Here is a 15,114-nt window from a genome sequence, read left to right on the forward strand (position 1 = left end):
TAATTACGTTCTTTTTAATAATCCATAGAACCTTTATTTCAACAATTAATTTGGTATTTTTTATAATTAATTAGCTTTCACTCCTGGAGGCAACGTACATTTGTGTACAAAATAATCTTAGTAAAACTTACTACATGGATATTTATGCCCGAACCTTTCGAATTTTCCCTCCTTTTTGTCATTTTTCATTTCATTCATTCATGAAAGGAGGGAAATTCGAAAGATTGTAGGTTAAGATGGGGAGTTGGATCGAAGTCACGATTGCTCAAGTGTAGAGCAGCCGGGTATAGAGCCGAAGGTCGAGGGTTCGAATCCCCCTGTGACACTAGCTTTTTCGTATCAACCAAAACCTTAAATAAAAAGATTAATTAATTGAAAGAAGTAATTTTGTCATTATACAACTAATTAATCTTAAATAAAATTTCAAGATACAAAAATTCAAACACAAAGCCGCTAGCGTATAAAATACGAGTTACTGGTGTTAAAAAGGATGTCCAATTTTTATTTAAATCTGCACTGTTACAGCTTAGTTATTTGTTACCTTTTGGCTTTCCTGGCACCTTTTTCGCCTTCCAGAGCAAAATCTGTTCCCTTCGAAGGTAAAAATTATCTCAATTTTTCTATTAATGCTTTTGGGCCAAACCATGGGTGTGTGTCTGTTTTGAAGGGTAATACGTTTTTCCATTTGGAGTCGTACGGATCTCCTCCTTTAGCGCATAAACCTGCATTTATTGTGTACGATCTCCGTCCATAGATTTCCTGGAAGATTTTCGCTTGTTTTATTAAAGCACAGGATTCTTCTAAGGGGTATGGAATCTTAGTTTATATGTCTCTGTTTATATTTCGGCCACATCGCTCGTCTAGACATAATCGACTTGGTCATCAGTTAGTTTAATAGTTTTAAGAGTTATTATGGTAAATATTCTTGTTAGAGGCTTTAGTTGCTTTCTGTTAAGTAGGATTTTCATTTTCTCTCATTGGTTTGTTTTTAAGAGTAGTCTTTTTGCCTCATGCTTTGCATACGTTTGTGTTCTTTGATGTGTAATTTGGGCCTATATGTTGTTCCTTCCCTTTTTAGCTAGTCTGCTTCTCCGTTGGACGAAATCCCCTAATAAACTGCGGTTCCAGACTAGTTTTTCGTAGGCTTAGAAGCTTAAAAAGCCTCTAGAGCTGCCTGGTTATCTGATAGCATCACTTATTTCTTTCATTTCACGTGCACATGTTTTTTCAGCTTGCGATTCAGCTTGAATTAATGGGGGTGGAGCGACATATGATAAACTTGAAATAATTGCGCGAAGGCAGCATAATACTTTTTGACTTAATATTACAAAAAAAAAGTTACAGTAAAATACAGTTACAGTAGCATCCAAGTTGTTAGTAAAGAGGAAAATGACGTCATTCATTCAAAATAATTAAAAATTGGAAAGTTGAAATTTTTCAGTTTGTTTGAATTAATTTAACCAGCAGTTATTGTTATTTACGTGATTCTGATTTAGTTTTTAATGCATCGTTCCAAATTGAGTACAACTTGCACTAGCTTAGGACAGATGAGATCCAGATGAAGGTTGAAGTTCATGATTGTGTATCTTATTTATTTATTGAAATTACTATTAGAAATGTCCCAAACCAAAGGGTAAGAAGGGTTGGAAAGGATCGGTGGTAATCAGTGGTGTATCTATAGGAGTTTGACGGAATGACGTTGTCTTCGTGCCCCTTCTTCCTAGCCAGCCCTGGAGCGGGGGAAAGCGAGCCTCCAAGCCGAACCAAAAGCTGCCTAGCGCCTTCAGTCGTGAGTGAGCACCAGATGCTGAACCGTCTGACGTCCGTACCCGTTGAAAATTTGTGTCGGATTAAACGCAGTGGTGTGAACGTGAAGTGATGATCGACTTCGACGGACATGCTGGGATATGACGGTCGCAACGACTTCTTTTCTCTTCTCCCTCTTCCTCGCTCTCCTCCTCCGACGGATCGGAGCTCATCCCGTCGGACAGCAGTGCGACTGGAACGGAAAGTAAGCCTAAATAATTTTTTTCTTTTAAATAAATAAATTGTATTAAATAAAAAGTCAAGACCTTACAACACCAAGCACACTTAATACCGTACCATTTTATGTTAAAACATAAAAAAGATAATTCATCAGAGCTTTCTAATTATTTATTTTTGTAAGGCAAAGACTAAGATTTTTTATAAAAATAAGTCATTTTAGATTTTCTTTTTTTTATTGCGGGAAATTGCATGAAATTTATTTGTACCCAAACTGCCACCAAGCCACAAAAATTTTAAATTAATGCATATCCAAAGAAAATGTTTCATCTCAACGAAGAACTTACATAAAAAGAATAATTAATTGAAAATATATCCAAAGGTTTTATTTCGTGAATATGAAACAAGAACATTCATTATTGACAGTCACTAGAAAAACTTTACGATCAAATCCCTAAGGTGATTTGATCATTGGAGTAGCAATTACAATAGCTACATACATAAAACTTTATGTACCTATATTTATAAACATAGGTACATACTATGAATGTATCATATATTATAAACCGTTCGGGGATAAGGCCAATCCTAAAGAAAAACACTAAGAGACACAGATCGCTGATCCAATATCTCAGAGCCATAAACATTTTTAATCGTATATAGATATTTGTACCTTCTATTCTGTGATATGTGATATTTGTTGAAACGAGTGTATTTATTTGTGTGAATGATGACTTATCCACCAATTACCCCGAGAAATGGATATTCTGGGGTAGTGCGAACAAAGTCTGATGTGTGAATATTATTTATTAGCGTGAATGGCAATGTTTATCTTCAATTTCCTCGAGGCATATCACGTACTCTGGGTGTGAACGCTAACTAGATATGATGTTTTTATCTTTTTTTCTGTGTTGCTCTGTATTTGTGTTATTTTATCAACAAGTGACGAGACCCTGAGATAGAGAGAGGCTAGCAATAGGATAAAGAAAAGAGAAAGAGTGGGTTAACGTTATATCGTAAAGCATCATAACAAGGCAATCTATAAAAGATATTAGGTTTAAAGCGAGAAAAAGATAAGAAAAGAAACGCAAAGCTAAGGAAGAGAAGTCCAATGTAGTTTATCACCCCTAAAACTGAAAAAAAAAATCTAAAAGACCAAACTTAAAACTTTCTAGAAATACACCCTCTTCAACAGGACTACACACACACAAATAATACACAAATAACTTATTTATTACTTATTTTTTTAAGCCTATTTACAATTTTTATTTGGAAATCGTGAGATGCGGTCTGGTGTGATGTCTTCAGGAAGATGATCTCAATAAATATCGAAACGTTAGCACGATAAAGAAAATGTTTTTCTGAAACCTACATCACACCAGACCGCATCTCACGATTTCCAAATAAATATCGATTAACGGTCACTAATCACCACACATTCCTATTTACAATATTAAAGCCTGTGGTTTTAAATTACAATATAATTAAATATGATCAAATATGGCCATTGCATATAATAAAAATATAATTTTTAGTGTATTTATGAAGGAAATTGGTAAGTTTTCTTTCTAATTATCCTGATCTTGATTTTTTTAAATTTAAAATCATAATATTTGAAATTGTAAAAAATTGATATAAGTATTAATATTGGTATATGAAGCCATATTTGCTTATTAAAAAACGGGGGAGGGGGCATTTTATTTTAAACAAAAGTTAATAGAATGACTTATTTATAAATGAAATTGAATAGGTTTTGTTAATCCATGGAGATATATATTTATAAAAAATAAATTATATATGGAAAATTGAAAGATTTTACATAAAGGAACGTAATCCAAGGTGACTTATTTATAAATGAAATTGAATAGGTTTTGGATAATCCATGGCGATATATATTTATAAAAAATAAATTATATATGGAAAATTGAAAGATTTTACATAAAGGAACGTAATCCAAGGTGACTTATTTATAAATGAAATTGAATAGGTTTTGGATAATCCATGGCGATATATATTTATAAAAAATAAATTATATATGGAAAATTGAAAGATTTTACATAAAGGAACGTAATCCAAGGTGACTTATTTATAAATGAAATTGAATAGGTTTTGGATAATCCATGGCGATATATATTTATAAAAAATAAATTATATATGGAAAATTGAAAGATTTTACATAAAGGAACGTAATCCAAGGTGACTTATTTATAAATGAAATTGAATAGATTTTGGATAATCCATGGAGATATGTTTTTATAAAAAATAAATTATATATGGAAAATTGAAAAATTTTACTCAAAGGAATGCAATCCAAGGTTAGCCTTATTTATTATTAGTTATTTCCTTCCTCGTTCAAGGCTTTTATCTATTTGTAGTCTTTACTCTGTCTTGAAAGAAAATTCCTATCGTTTAATGTATTTTTGACGTAAGGCATTAAACGCTGAGCCAGTGGGGAAAGGTATTTGCGAAAAAAAAGTGTTTAATTATCCTTGACACGCCTTGTTAAACGAATTCCCGTTCTGGCGATTAAGAATCAATTCGATTCCACTTTACTGGGTTATATAACATCTGGAAATATCCGCGCGATTAGGATTAGACGGATTTATAAATATGAGATTTTGTGTAAATTTTTATTTTGTTGCACAATTCTAGATCATATTTGACAAATTTAGCATTGAAGTGTTGTGTTTTTAAATGTAAATTGTTTAATTTTGTCATCAAATGAGCTTTATCCTATTGTTTCTTTGGCTTAAAAACGTAAATAAATAAATGATAATTTATTTATTTCGGACCTGATTTTTACCTAAATTTTGGTTTAACAAAAAACCTTGTGGCAGAAAAGTTTTTAATAAATTAACCACCGTTTTCAATTTTCCGCCCGAACAATGGAGTTACGCGGGGCTTCGGTGATGCGATAATTGGTCCAAAATCTCGACAAAGAAAAAAAAGTCCATTGTCGTCTTAAATTCTTCCATTATGTGGAGCTGCATCTTCCGGGCGGCCGTTACCTTCCAATAGGCCACGGGCCCGTGGGAGAAAATCCCTCCTGTCTTGGCTTTATAAATGGCCATCGTGCCCGTTTTGATCGGGCACGGATTTTTTTGTTATCGCCCCTCTGAGGAAGAGAATCGGCCGGTTTTTTCCCTCCGTCTCACTGGTCCGGTCATGGACGGCGGTCCGTTGGAAGCGGAGATTCGTTATTTCCAAAATATTTCCCTTCCTTGGACGAAAAAAAACTTATGAAATAGGTGCCTCTTTATCCCTTCAGTCTGTCAGGCTGTAGGGGAGATTCCTTAAAAAGCACTCTTTCACTAAGAAAAACCCTGTGAGAAAAACTGAAGAAAATCAACACTCAAAGTTTCTTTAGTGTTTTAATAAATTTTATATTAGTTTAATCATAGATGTTACGTCTTTAAGCAAAGGCTTAAATTTCGATTTAAACTGTTACAAAAAGAGTCCTTCTAGTTAAGTCAACATCAAATTTGAAGTGTGTTGTGTTTAGTGACGGTTAGCCAATGATTATTTGGAGATGGTGTCTGGTGTGACGAAGGTTTCAGGAAAACATTTTCTTTACCGTGCCAACGTTTCGATCTTTAATAAGATCATCTTCAGGGCCCAAAGTGTTTGTTTTCCTTGTAGATGTGTTATTCTTCTGTATCGTGTTGAGAGTACCTACGTCACACCAGATCGCATCTCACCATCTCCAAACAATCAAATTTGAAGTGTGTTGTGTTTAGTGACGGTTAGCCAATGATTATTTGGAGATCGTGTCTGGTGTGACGAAGGTTTCAGGAAAACATTTTCTTTACCGTGCCAACGTTTCGACCTTTAATGAGATCATCTTCAGGGCCCAAAGTGTTTGTTTTCCGTGTAGATGTGTCATTCTTCTGTGTCGTGTTGAGAGAACCTACGTCACACCAGATCGCATCTCACCATCTCGAAATAATCAAAATTGAAGGTTGTCAACTTTATCGAAATTTCCACCGAAGGGATTGCTGCGAAATCTCGATCCAGCTCTATAAAACCCAAAATTTCAAGATATCGACGAACTTTCTGTTTGTGCATAATTAGCCCATTAAGCTGATGTCTGTCGATGGACAGATTCAACTGCCGATCTCCGTTGGCGGCTGATTTATTGACTTATCAGCCCGATTTTGAATAATTAACTGTATTAATTTAGAAAAAGGTTTTTTTTTCTATCTGGAAATCCTCAGAGTGATTATTAATCTTTTTTCGTTCGTTTGTTAATTCATTATTGATAATATGAATCCATTTACGTTTTAGTGGTCAATTACTTAGTTACTTCTTTCAATTAATTATTCTTTTTGTGTAAGGTCTTGGTTGTTGATAATGAAGGATTGTAAAATAATGAGTAGAACTAAGCTGTCTTCTTCAAAAATAATCATCCTTTATTATTTTGACTTTATGACATCTTACTTAATTACTTGCTTCTAAGGTGTAACCATCTTGGCCTAAAAACATAGCAAGGAAGTGCGGACCAATAAATGCCGTACAAAAGGTCTTTTTGTCGATTGGGCAATTGTAACATGATATTGTTTAGTTTTTGCATAGTTTTTGCCATTAGTGTAAACTTGCGTTAAACTTTATGGCAAAGTAAAATTTAGTTCTTATTCATACACAAGCCTAGTGAACATAGAGCAAAGTGATTCGTAACGACCAAATTACAGATTAACCTGCAGATAACAGAGAAATGTATTAATCATTTGTATATCGCCAATGCTAACAATGTTGTTTTTGTTTTATTTGATTCCCTTCTTGTTTTTTGTTTATTATTCTGTTTTAGTAAAGATTTTTAAATCATTCTTCTCCAATGTTATCTCGACAACAATGACCAAGACTGTCTTATCTCTCTTTTCGAATTTCACGTCTATCTCCGGTTTTGTTAGTTCAGACCGGACAAATTCCACCCGGTTCTCTGTCTTCAACCTATTGAAAATGTTTATATTATGCTACACTGATAAATTCGCTTCAACACTAAGAAAGCCTGAACTGAACAAACAACCCAAATGTAAACACGTCTACAAGCCAGGAATTGTGTTAAAGTCGAACTAGTCGGCATTTAAATATTTATAAGATGCCTCGGTCGATTTGCATACGGTGCTTTACGTCTCTGACATGCCCATAATCGATTAAAAACATGATAAAAGAAACATGGTAATGACGGTAGAAAAAAAATTTGGTTTCTGTTTAACAGTCTTCTGTATAAAGCCAAAATGATCCGGAAGACGTGTTGAGGCATTAGTAGAACATATGGCCGCAAGTCTAAAGAAATCCATTAGAAAGGGCATTAGTTATTGTCGATTTATTTAGAAGGTCAAAACTCCAAATGGTACCATTTTTAAGAAGATCGTTAATGTCTGTGTTGACCTAAGAATTTCGGACTATGAAATTGCCCTTTTTAAAATATTAAATCAGAAAGAAAACATCTTTTGACAAAAAAAAGAAGAAATCGCGCATTAAACACCAGGAAATGAAACGGAAGCCGAATCTTCCACGGTTGAAAGTTCGTGAGCGCTCGAGGCCGAAGATGCGTGACTACAGTGGCCCGCGACTGCATTTCGGTAATTGCACCTGAGGATAGTTTTATTACTTTTCTCGAAACGTCTCGGGTCCCCTAAGATTCGAATTTTGACTACTCCTTCAATCAATTAAACGCGGGACTTTCCCTTCCACGGGCCGCGGTTCGTGACCGACCTCCTTACCGCGAAGGACTTGCACAACCCTTCTACACGACTTACTGTTACTCTTCTATCCTCGCATACAATCGACCCATTAGAGACATTGCAATACTACCAACGGACCGTCTCATAATTCCTATGCTTTATAATCCAAACATTGAATTTCTGCAAAAAAGTCCTCCAAAACACAAAAACTAGTTTCATTCATACTTTATTTTAAACGGTTAGTTACGAGAGTTATCTTATGAAATCTCGTGTGACATTTTAAAATTCGTACATTCTTAAAAGTTTCGTGTAAAGATTGTAGCCAAAAGAAGACCACAGTAACTGATATTCAGAACTTTTCTCAGTGTATTACTGATTAATGCAAGATCAGGCTTGACTTTTCGAGGCTTATAGTGTAACAAGGTTATTTTATCTCCCAACGCATGCAATTTTAACCCACACTCTATTTCATTCTTAGATCGGTTTTTTTCTTATTTATATACCATTCACTCGAGTAGAAGTACTTCCGCCACCTCCCTTTACTAGTCTAATTCTCTGTGGTACTTGATCCGCCGTCGAAGCTCTTGTACAACAAACACAATCATACTTATAAATACATTCTCACAAAACAGTTAACACAGAATATATATCGAACTTGCTATATATATAACTTAATAAGATAACCTGCATTAGTAGTTTCATTCAAAAAGCGGAATAAACCAAATGATTTGCTACGCTAAACGTTCTGGGTTCGAATCCTATAATCCATGGCATTTTATTATGAATTTTATTTATAAAAAAAATTAAATTTATAATTGAATGGACAATGGCCAGTTCATTTTTGCCAGTTGAGAGAAAGATTTTTGCCTTCCTGTTTGAGATGTTGACCACTTGATTTTTTTCACCTTAATTTTTATCAGTCTGTTCTTTACCTTTAAACCCGCCTTTATCCTGGCACTCGGGTTGCTTGATTTCACTTTCTCAGGTGTTTGGCCTAAGGCGTTTCTAGGCTTTGATTTTAACGTGATTTTAAGAGTCTATAGTCTGATTGTCGGAGAATTGCCAAATCTCAAAGGATACATATTTAGTTTAAAAGACGCCTTTAAACGGATTTACTCTCTCAATCTCAAAGGATACACTTGTTTATTAGTTTCTGTCCATTTTCAAAGGATACATTTTGGTTAAAAGAACTTGTTCTTTAAAAAATGTTCTATTGGATGACGGGATAGTCCAATCTCAAAGGATACACTTTTTTATAAAGAATCTGTCCATTTTCAAAGGATACATTTTGGTTAAAAAAAGGTCACCCTTTAAAGACTACTATCCTCAGTTAAAAGGAAACACTTTTTTATAAGGGTCAGTCAATTTTCATATGATACACTTTTGGATAGAAGAATATCCTTTAAATGATGTACGCTTGGATCAAAGGACAGTCCAAAATCAAAGGATGCACTGTTCGGTGAAAATGGACTGTCAAATCAATCTGTGCACGTTTTAATCGTTTTTTAAGTTTTAACTATGCACAGAGTTGCAAGAATCTCGGCTTCGAAAGTTTTTTTTGGTTAACTCTTTTAACCATTACAGCCATTACAACTTAATGGCTTTGTTTTAAAAAAATATTCTATTGGATGACGGGACAGCCCAAACTCAAAGGATACACTTGTTTATAAGGGATCTGACCATTTTCAAAGGATACATTTTGGTTAGAAAAACTCAACCTTTAAAGAAAGAAGTTTTCATTTCCACCAATACCTTACATAAAGATTAATTAATTGAAAGAAGTTATTTGGTCAATCGGATCACGAAATATAATGGATTTAATAAGTAAAGCAAAGTATATCTTCACTAAAGCGCTCCGTGGCCATTTTATTTCTCGCCGAGAATGGAATCCTGATTACACGACATTCGAAAAATGGCAAAAAGGAGGGAAAATTTGAAAGGTAGGTTGAGATGGGAAGTTGGTGTCCGAGTGGATCGAAGTCACTATAGCTCAAGTGGTTAGAGAGCGCTGTATTGAGCCGAAGGTCGTGGGTTCGAATCCCGCTCGTGACACTGATTTTTTCATTTCAACCAATACCTTACATAAAGATTAATTAATTGAAAGAAGTTATTTGGTCAATCGGACCACGAAATATAATGGTTTTAAAGAAAGGTTTGGGCCTTAGAGGTTTTCCCAGGTGAAAATTTGTTTTTTGTTTTTTTAATTCCATGATCCATTTTGGATCCATCAGTATACCATAATAAGATATACGTTTTTATTCTTCCAGTTATTATTGTGTTGATTTTCAGCGTTTTAAGTATAACGTTGGGGCCGCGGTAGCCGAGTGGTTAGCGTCGTGGGTTCGATTCCCGCTGTTGCCTCCGGCCTTTTTTTCATGATAACCTTCCCCCCAAAACGAATTCGCATTATAACATTATCATTGGCTAATGTGCAAAGAACATAAAGCCACTTAAAAAAAAAAAAACGTTTTTCTACCAGATTTTGGAAAAAAACAGTTTTATTAATTATAATTTATTGAGGACCGAATGGTTAGGGCGCTTGACTCGTATTTGCATGGAATGCGGTTCTGGGGTCGAATCTCAGCATTGCCCTTGGCAGTTTATTTTTAAAATAATTTGGAAAAAGTGGTTTAACACGTAGATCACGAAACCCGATAGTTAAGTAGACGTTAAGTATGATAGAAATCACTTTTCCTTATTTAGAAACAAACTTTTGACTAAATTTACTTTGAAACTATTATATTTCCAATTCTTTCGTTCTTCTTTTATCTGGCGAACTCCAATTTTAGTTAGACAAATAAGTTAAATAAACCTTTTTTCTTGATCACTCCTTGATTATATAAAAATGCATCCGTGTGAGTGTTGGGTTGGATGTTTGAGACTACAAACCACTTGGTCTGCCAATTTTCAACAGTTTATATCATAAAATGAGATTTTTTCGAGTAAAACAATCTGGTAGTCCTTGAACAGTCCAAACAAAAACGTGCAATACCATCACGAATTTCATAATTCAGACACGCGCGAGCATTACACACTGCAGAAAATTGGAACACTGAGACACCAGTGTTGCCTTCAGTTTTCTACAATTTCCGAGTGGATCTTCTTGAGCTGAGATCCTCTGTCCGGTCCCAGACGTCCTGAAAACAAGCAAAGGCTTAATCGCTTTACAACCTTTCAGACAGGGCGTTACACGAGAAGGCAATCTGTCTCAGATCAAAGCACTTACGGCTTGGCCAGAACACTAAAACCCACCCCTTGTTTGTCCTTGGGCACGAACGAACTATAAATTAGGTTTTTTACGTCAACCACCCTTTCTACCTCCCATTTGTGTAAAAGTCACTCTTTGATTTATAAACCGTTCCATGTCCACGCTTTCCTAATTGCATCCGTCCTCAAGTTTGAAAAAAGAAAAATATCGTAAAGTTTGACGGGATTTTGGGTGTAAGGTCGATATTTTGACTGTTTTAAGTGACAGAAGATTTTCGTACGAGGTTATTTCTTCTTCTTTAAAGAGGGCTTAAGAAGCACAGGTTCTAATTAGCAGAGCGGCTTCTACTCCAGTTATTTATCGCCGTGGCAGCCGGGGTCCACTTAACATTCTTCAGATGAGAAATGGTCATCCCTCCGGCTCCCGGGCCATATGGCGACACTGTCACTCCTTTTCCCCATAAAATCAGTCGTAATGTATTCGCCGTTGGCGGATGTGGGCGTAAATCTAAACCCCTCCTTCGGATTAAAGCCGTTCGCTGTCAAACGTATATGGCAATGTCAATATCTGCCTCCAAGGACTTGTCGCACATATGCTGGCTAAAGAGTTTTTTATACTTAGAGAATCGACACAATCCTTTTTTTATTTTTTTGCAACACCAAGGCCGTTCGCATTGCGAGAAAACTTCCAACGGAAAAATCCAATCATATAATATATGTTTTTTTTAATGAAAACAAGTTACAATTATGGAGACGGCACATACCGCACACAAAAAAGTGACACAAGTCGAAAAATTATAAAAATCGGATAATTTAGTTTTTTTTTTTTTTTTAATTATTCGGGTGTGTTGTTACAGGAAAAATGACCCAACTGTAGGTGGGACTCTTACCTGGTAGGATTATGTGTCACTTTTGAATTGGCGGGAACGTACTGTCACCATTCATGAAAAGTGACATATGAAGGATTTTATGCTTGTGTGCGGAATCACATTTTCACATTATGAAAAACAATTGTTGAATTCAAATAAAATTGTACAAATATGTTTTTCATCAAAGAAACTCATAGGCCCTGATGATGACCTTAAAATAAGTCGAAAACATGTCTGTAAGAACGGAATTTGATTTTTTCTTCAAGACCATACTTTGATTCAAAGTGACCGTGAATTATTTTAGTTACATGTCTTTTATTTTAATAACGTTCTTAATTATAATACTGTTTTGTTATGATATTTTTAACAATTTTGTCTTTTAACTTCTACATTATTTTATAGTTTCAACCATTTTTTTAAATCCAATTATGTTTTAGTGGTCTAATTGGCCAAGTTACTTACTTCAATTAATTATTCTTTTTATGTAAGGTCTTGGTTGAGATAAAAAAGCCAGTATCACGAGCGGTATTCGAACCCACGACCTTCGGCTAAATACGCCTCTACCACTTTAGCTATTGTGACTTCGATCCTCTCGGACTCACTCTCCATCTCGACCGAGTGGGTATTTTGCCGAGTGGGTCGAAGTCACGAAAGCTGAATTGAAAATTAATTTCGTATTTTTTATAATTAATTAGCTCTGACTCCTGTAGGCAAAGTACATTTGTGTACAAAATAACCTTAGAAAAACTTACTTCATCGATATTTATGCTCGTTTGTTAGGTTAGTATGTTGTCTTTTACTATCACAAAAAAAATTAATACCTTTACAGACATTCATCGACCACCGTTATCATTAGAGCAAACGAACTAACTTAAATTACTGAGAGCCAATATATGCGAGAAAAGAGTCACAACTCAAAAATGGGTAGTTTTTAGCGGTAGTACAGCTGGATTTGTAAAATTTTGTGTTTTCGCTTTAATCTTGGACAGACCGAAGAAAATATTGATGAATCATGACAGTTTTTATTGCCAACAACCTTAATTGCGTGAACTTAATACTAAGTATAAAAATAGTAAACTTCCATCTGTCTCTCATGTAAAATTTTCTTTTTTTGAGTTTGCCCCTTTTCTTGTTCGACATGTCCGAGATTTTTGCCAATAGGACCTAGAAACTGAAAAAAATATTTAAATTAATTTACATATTTTTTAAAATATATTGCCTTCTGTCCTTGTTGGACTCTATTTCAAGTAACATTTTATTCCTTTCATCAGTCGATTTTCCTTTTTACATAGCAAAACAAATTAATATTGCTTTTTTTCCATCAAATTAACTATTTTAACTTCTAATTAACCTTTTTTAATTTCAAACTAACCCTCTTTTAAATTAACCTTATTTAATATTAAATTAACTCTTTTAATTAATTAATATTTTATGTAAGGTTTCGGTTGAGATGAAAAAATTAGTGTCACGAGCGGGATTCGAACCCACGACCTTCGGCTCAATACGGCTAGCCACTTGGGCTATCGTGAATTCACCTCACTCCTGAATCCTGCTCGTGACACGAACTTCCTAAACTTAATGTTTAAAACGTTTACGAAATAGAGGCTTCTACACTGGTTAAATACCCCATTTTTTCCAAACATTTTTCACAAGGGTTCACGACAGACGAAGTCATATCAACCCTCGGGGTGGCGATGTTTTTGAAAAGAAAGCCAATTTGCAAGCAAGTTGAGTTCGAATCGGCCGCTGGTTGCGAACCCTGGTCTTTTGCTTTACAAACCACCGACGTCTTTTTTTTATTTTTTGTCTGAAGTCCAGAGAGTGAGAGTAGAAATCTGATCAAAACTGGACGACTTCACCAAAAATTATTCGAGTGATCCATCTGTTCACACAACCCGTTCCTAGCAATTTAACCTTAAAGTTTTCATTTTTTTGTTTGACGTTTTCTTCAAATTTAATAGACTAATAAATAACCGGTAACAGTAAAAAACGAATGATACGCATATGAGATTTAACGAACATGTGGTTGGCATCCCTGTGAATAACCCCCTACTCATGACGGTTCTTATGTAGCCTTTTTTCCCTTTTCTCCAGAGCGACTCCAGAAGAACCCTGAGGCACTATTTCGTAATTTTGGTACTTCTAACGCAGCCCGGTTTTATGCAATTAACGATTAGAAAAAGCTCGATCCTAATTGATCCAAAAATCGAATCGGTTTTTTACCTTCTATGCCAGGGGCGGTTTTTTTCTTCCCAGAGTAGGACAGGTAGAAAGATGGACTTCCTTCGAAATTAAAATATTTTTCCATCCGGGACTGCATCGGCTCGTTGCGACAGCTTACAAGGGAAACAAGTTTTTTACTCGCCGGGAAGACACGAGCACAATGCTGGAGATTTTTCACCTTTCCTGTTAGAATTTCCTGAAAGATTTACAAAATGATTCCTTCCGTCGATTGTTCCATTTCAGTAACGCTTGTAAAATAATGTCCTTTGCATCGAAAATCGTTTGATGCCTCTTTGCGGTCAGGGCCCAGTTCACCGCAGATTGAAAAATTTCCTGGTGTCAACTAACTGTGGTAAAAATAGGAAAATGCGAAAGGAAGTTGTCTCTACCGCAAACGATCCCACAAAAGTTTCTGACAAAGTAAAAATGGATAATTCGTTATATACCAATGAATAATTTTCCATTCTCGGGGCAAAACTGGCTAAGACAAAAGCACAAATTTTCAGTATTGTGATTTTAATGTTTAAACTTTTTGTACAAGTAGTATTGACAAAATGTTTCGAGGTGTCTAAAAAGAAGATAATCAATTGTACACAGTCTATTAACCCTAATGACTTACTGGAATACACACTTATCTCATTTTCTACCTATCCATTTTTACCGCAAGGGTCTGGAGTCTTCGAGATGAATCCGAAGTTCGAGCGGATTTTTAACTTAGGTAAATACGCTACCGTTTTTCAGCCTGAAGTCATTGTACTTGAACGATGCGCCAGACTAATAAAAAGGGTAAGAACACATTCCTCGGACAGTTAAGCACTTAAGGCCTTATCCTCATGAAAGGCAACAGCAAAAAGCATACGAAATTGTACAGAAGCCCTGCAGAAGTCAGTGACACCAATGACCTGACCCTAGCATGGGTCCCTGAGCCTTCCGGGACATAGAGGCAATTAGGACAACAAAAGAGCCAATATGAACTCTCTAGGCCCCGAACCTTGTTGTGGCCTAGAATCCACAAAAAAAAGTGTACATCCAAAAACGGATCCTTAATAGATCAAAACTTGGTGGAGCAACAGGCATGAGGCACGCGAGATTCATAGAAGGGCCATCCCCAAGAACGAATCTCGAAGAGGCAATTGATGACAGAGCAC

General features: G+C 35.4%; 1 protein-coding gene across 1 annotated transcript in view; it reads left to right on the plus strand.

Moving 5' to 3' along the window:
• The first annotated feature begins 1,749 nt into the window (after positions 1 to 1,749).
• LOC106664682 (meteorin-like protein) overlaps positions 1,750 to 15,114 on the plus strand; it is a 32,807-nt gene continuing 19,442 nt past the window's right edge. Inside the window, exon 1 of the mRNA XM_024224755.1 lies at positions 1,750 to 2,011. Coding sequence (XP_024080523.1) covers positions 1,908 to 2,011 — 104 coding nt within the window. The 5' untranslated portion in view covers positions 1,750 to 1,907. The remainder of the gene's footprint in view (positions 2,012 to 15,114) is intronic.

Source organism: Cimex lectularius, unplaced genomic scaffold, assembly GCF_000648675.2.
Source record: "Cimex lectularius strain Harlan isolate CLEC.00 unplaced genomic scaffold, Clec_2.1 scaffold22, whole genome shotgun sequence".
NCBI lineage: Eukaryota > Metazoa > Arthropoda > Insecta > Hemiptera > Cimicidae > Cimex > Cimex lectularius.